Raw genomic sequence first — 5,006 nt, 5'->3', positions numbered from 1 at the left:
ATCAGCGTGTTCTTGAGCTTTTGTAAAGCCGGAAGTGATCCTTCTCTACTGGAGCAGATAACTTCAGACACGTATTTCTCCAGAAGTTCGTCAGGTATCCTCTTTCCCCTCTTTAAGTCGTATTTTTAAGCTCTGTACGATTTTTTTAAATGTGAAGTGCTTCGGACTTATTTTTAGGATGCGCAACGCTTCTCCTTTTGCGAATCCTATCTTAACGCCACTTAAAAAGTGTTTACGTGCCGGCACGACTCCTGCTAGGCGTTGAGCTAGTATAAACGAATCTCTCCGCAGTTACCCGTATATTAACAAAAACAAATATGGAAGGTATTCTTAATAACTAAACCTTACAAAAGGCTTGAAAACACAAAAATTAAACCAGATTTTAGTGGTTTGTTTAATACTTAAACCACTGTCTTAACTTTACTGAATTCGTTTTACTCAAAAGCCTTACGTAGGTCAACAGTTTCGTGCCTATTATATCAGAATATAATTTTTGCGTGAAAAACATAAAAAATGGTGAGTACATAACCAGTACCTCCTCCTGAGAATATCAGAAAAGAAAGCACCAAAAATTGGAATAAATCTCCCCTAACCTGGGATAGCTCTTTTTTTTTAATGTCGATGAAATACCGGATAGAGTATTTTCTCTACTTATTTCTATTTAATTTATCCATCTAAAAGTCTTTTAACTCTGTTCCCTTCGAGTACTTGTCATTATTTACTCTATCGGGGTCTTTTTTCCTGCAAGAAAAAATTTGAAATAACCCAATTTGTTATTACCTCAATTAATATTTTGGATATAAAGCAAACACAATTACACCAAGCACGATATATAAAAATAATTGGCTATTACTTGTGTCTCATTGATAGAGAGGCATCTGTGAGATTCTATATTTTACACCAGAGAGTGGAGATAGTAACTCTTCAAAAAGGAAAAAAAAGTGTGCGTAAATATAGATATATTCATATTTATGTACATATATATATATATATATATATATATATATGTATATATATATATATATATATATGTATATATAGATAGATATTAAACTAGCCTTGATGTTCAAGGTAACAGAGGATCCCCATCCGGTCAACGACCAGTAAGTCATAACCATCCTCACATCTAATTTAACTTTAATTTATGAAATACCTGTTCTCACCGAATCTTGCCGCTGGTTGTCAAACTCGAGTCTCACATCATCCCCAATCAGCGTAAACGAAGCCCACTCAGACACATTGGTTATGCCGTTTTTCCTCATCCACCTCATGGCCTGATGAAGGGATTCACTGGCACTTTCTCCTTTAACAAGGTGTTCGTAGAACCGACTCATCAGCTGCTCTGTTGCTGAATTTGAAATGGCCCATAGCGCAACCAACACCGAGCGAGCACCGGATCCTAAGAACGCACGGGCAATTCCTATAACTCCCTCGGCTCTTATCTCTCCACTTCCACTGTGACAGCAGCTAAGTACCACCAGTTTGGCTCTGACTTTCACTCGTGAGACATCAGCCATCGTCAACATGTAATCTTCCTTTGGTTGGGTAGCGTTTCCACTGTTGGAAGTAGGAACGGGGGAGAGGGCAATTTCTCCCCTTTCGGCGTCACCATGGGCAGCAAAATGTATCAGGCTCACTGAACTTATCCGCTTGAGTACCGCCTGCTTCGTTGCTTTCTCTTCAACTAGAGGCGGAACACCCACCAGTCGTCCGACCATCTCCGCTTCCTTTCTTGCACCTGGCAATGGTTGCAGCCAATTAACCTTGGGATTGCCTATTACCAAGGCACCAGTGTTGCTGTGATAGTCCTCTGGACTATCTTGAATGTTCTTGAGTGTTGTCAACGAAGGAATGATACGGATCTTACGAGTCTCTGACAAGTATTCGGCTCCCTCCTTTTCACTCAGGGCAGCGAAGGGAACTTTGTACAACCTGCGGTCAGGAACAATAATGACTTCAGGCTCATCAAGCAATTCATAAACGGGGGCAATGAACATTTTGTAACACAAATGTAGACTTGAAATCACTTTCTCGTCCTCGTCCTCGTCCTCATCCTCCTCCACGAGTCGCAATCTTGCTGAGCTCTTTTGCGCGGGGGAGAGAGGTTGCAATTTAATCGTATTTAAAGACCGATCTTCACAATCTTTAGTGAGCAAAATACCAAGACTCCGGAAATTATAATCCAAAAATTGACTCAAAGACAAATCTTTGGGTAACCCAGCCTGAACTAGATTCTCTTCTGGTGATACTCTTCTATAGTGAAGGACTCCACTTGTTTTCAAGATCCACAAATGCAGACGATTCTGAAAATAAGAAATGTACAGACAAGTACAGTTTCTTATCTTTCTTAAAATGTCCTCAATGCCAAACCAAGATTGTCGATTAGCAGAGATGTGCGTTTCAACCGAGTACTTCTCTGCCATTAAGTCTGATAGGCCTCTAGCTCGACCCAACTCCTCAACATAAAGAGCATCCCGAGCATTTCCGGTGTCACAAAGCAAAGTACAAAGCAGCTTGTAGGGAAATATTCCTGTGGCCTCCAGAAATGATGTTTTGAACTGATCATTGGCGCCCAAGAAATATCTCAGCTCCTCATACTTTTCAATGCACAGATGAAGACACGACAGGGAGTCTTTGATTTTATATTGATATAAATACAAAACGGCGTAACCTTCGAGGATTTCAAACTCTGTTCTTCCATCTCCAATATCTCTGGATATGAATAAAGCTTTCTCCAAGCATTCTTCAGAAGCTTCAAAATCACCACCAGTGCTAAACAAAATTCCAAGGTTTCCAAGAACTGTTGCTTCCAAATCCTTAGCACCGATTTCAGTTGTGATGACAAGCGCTTTTTGGAGATACTCTTTAGCCTTGTCGTATTGGCCAAGCGACTTAAACACAGTACCAAGGTTTCCGTATTCATTTGCCTCCCCTTCTCTGTCGCCAATTTCAGTTCTGATGACAAGCGCTTTTTGGAGATACTCTTCAGCCTTGTCGTATTGGTCAAGCGATGCAAACACAGCACCTAGGCTTCCATAACATGATGCTTCCCCTTGTCTGTCGCCAATTTCAGTTCTGATGACAAGCGCTTTTTGGTAATACTCTTCAGCCTTGTCGTATTGGCCAAGCGACGTAAACACAGTACCTAGGTTTCCATAACATGATGCTTCCCCTCGTCTGTCGCCAATTTCAGTTCTGATGAGAAGCGCTTTTTGGAGATACTCTTCAGCCTTGTCGTATTGGCCAAGCGACTTAAACACAGTACCTAGGTTTCCATAACATGATGCTTCCCCTCGTCTGTCGCCAATTTCAGTTGTGATGACAAGCGCTTTTTGGAGATACTCTTCAGCCTTGTCAAATTGGCCAAGCGGCCTAAACACAGTACCTAGTTTTCCATAACATGATGCCTCCCCTCGTCTGTCGCCAATTTCAGTTCTGATGACAAGCGCTTTTTGGAGATACTCTTCAGCCTTGTCGTATTGGCCAAGCGACCTAAACACAGTACCCAGGTTTTCGTAGACAGTTGCCTTCCCTTCTCTGTCGCCAATTTCAGTTCTGATGACAAGCGCTTTTTGGAGATACTCTTCAGCCTTGTCGTATTGGCCAAGCGACGTAAACACAGTACTTAAGTTTCCGTAGTCAGTTGCCTCCCCTTCTCTGTCGCCAATTTCAGTTCTGATGACAAGCGCTTTTTGGTGATACTCTTCAGCCTTGTCGTATTGGCCAAGCGACTCAAACACATTACCAAGGTTTCCGTAGTCAGCTGCCTCCCCTTGTCTGTCGCCAATTTCAGTTCTGATGAGAAGCGCTTTTTGGAGATACTCTTCAGCCTTGTCGTATTGGCCAATGGACAGAAACACAGTACCTAGGTTTCCATAACATGATGCTTCCCCTTGTCTGTCGCCAATTTCAGTTGTGATGACAAGCGCTTTTTGGAGATACTCTTCAGCCTTGTCGTATTGGCCGAGCGACCTAAACACAGTACCCAGGTTTCCGTAGTCAGTTGCCTCCCCTTCTCTGTCGCCAATTTCAGTTCTGATGACAATCGCTTTTTGGAGATACTCTTTAGCCTTGTCGTATTGGCGAAGCGACTTAAACACAGTACCAAGGTTTCCGTAGGCAGCTGCCTCCACTTGTCTGTCGCCAATTTCAGTTGTGATGACAAGCGCTTTTTGGAGATACTCTTCAGCCTTGTCGTATTGGCCAAGCGACGCAAACACAGTACCAAGGTTTCCGTAGTGAGTTGCCTCCCCTTGTCTGTCACCAATTTCAGTTGTGATGACAAGCGCTTTTTGGAGATACTCTTCAGCCTTGTCGTATTGGCAAAGCGACGTAAACACAGTACCTAGGTTTCCATAACATGATGCTTCCCCTCGTCTGTCGGCAATTTTGGTTGTTATGGCAAGGGCCCTCTCAAAATATTTCTTTGCTTTTAGGCTTTCGCTAAGTTTATATAGCATAATTCCGTATCCTCTGTATAAGTCAAACAGTTTCCTTCCGTATCTTTCCGCACTTATGTAGTCATAGATATGACGATAAGCGCTGAAAAGAATGGTATAGATGTCGCTGTAAAATTGTAGCAGTGCTGAGTCAAATTGGTCTTTGCTGTTTTGATCGGTGCCATTTAGCAAAATCAAACATTCGCTGCATATCTCAATGGCTTTTTGAATGCGATCTGAGTTGAGCAAGAACAGGGCAACAAATAAGGCGAGGCTCATGAAAGGTGTCATGGATTCTGCTGTTAGGTTTCCATTGCAATCCTCAACTGTTATCAGGGAAAAACATTATTTTTAGTAACACAATACTAAATGGTCGATAATCTTGATTAATAACGAGTCACTTCAAACAGGAACACACATGTTAAGTTACAAAAACGGGCTGGGGAAAAGTAGGTTTGTACGTGGGATAACAACGTCAGTGCATGCCCTCTTTGGATTTACAAACAAATGTGAAACATTTGAATTATTGAAAGAAAATAGGAGATGGAATTGATATGTCATGAGGTT

The 5,006-nt window shown here is 41.9% G+C and overlaps 1 protein-coding gene across 1 annotated transcript; it reads right to left on the bottom strand.

Moving 5' to 3' along the window:
* Positions 1-378: 378 nt before the first annotated feature.
* Positions 379-4,726, bottom strand: LOC149036604 (uncharacterized). Its single transcript, XM_089189448.1, has 2 exons — positions 1,174-4,726; positions 379-741 (listed from the first exon to the last, which is right to left on the bottom strand). The coding sequence occupies exons 1-2, from the start codon at positions 4,716-4,718 to the stop codon at positions 675-677; spliced, it is 3,612 nt and encodes a 1,203-aa protein (XP_089045574.1). The 5' UTR covers positions 4,719-4,726; the 3' UTR covers positions 379-674.
* Between the last annotated feature and the right edge of the window lie 280 nt (positions 4,727-5,006).

Source organism: Pocillopora damicornis, chromosome 12 (assembly GCF_964200805.1).
Source record: "Pocillopora damicornis chromosome 12, jaPocDami1.2, whole genome shotgun sequence".
Lineage (NCBI taxonomy): Eukaryota > Metazoa > Cnidaria > Anthozoa > Scleractinia > Pocilloporidae > Pocillopora > Pocillopora damicornis.
Note: the sequence above shows the minus strand (reverse complement) of the source record. Positions and strands in the feature narration are given on the sequence as shown.

Excerpts from the sequence above, each read along its gene's own strand:
- LOC149036604 (XM_089189448.1), bottom strand. The coding sequence starts at position 4,718 with ATGAGCCTCGCCTTATTTGTTGCCCTGTTCTTGCTCAACTCAGATCGC. Across the intron at positions 742-1,173 it reads CTCGAGTTTGACAACCAGCG|GAAAAAAGACCCCGATAGAG; the intron begins GCAAGATTCGGT and ends TTTTTCTTGCAG.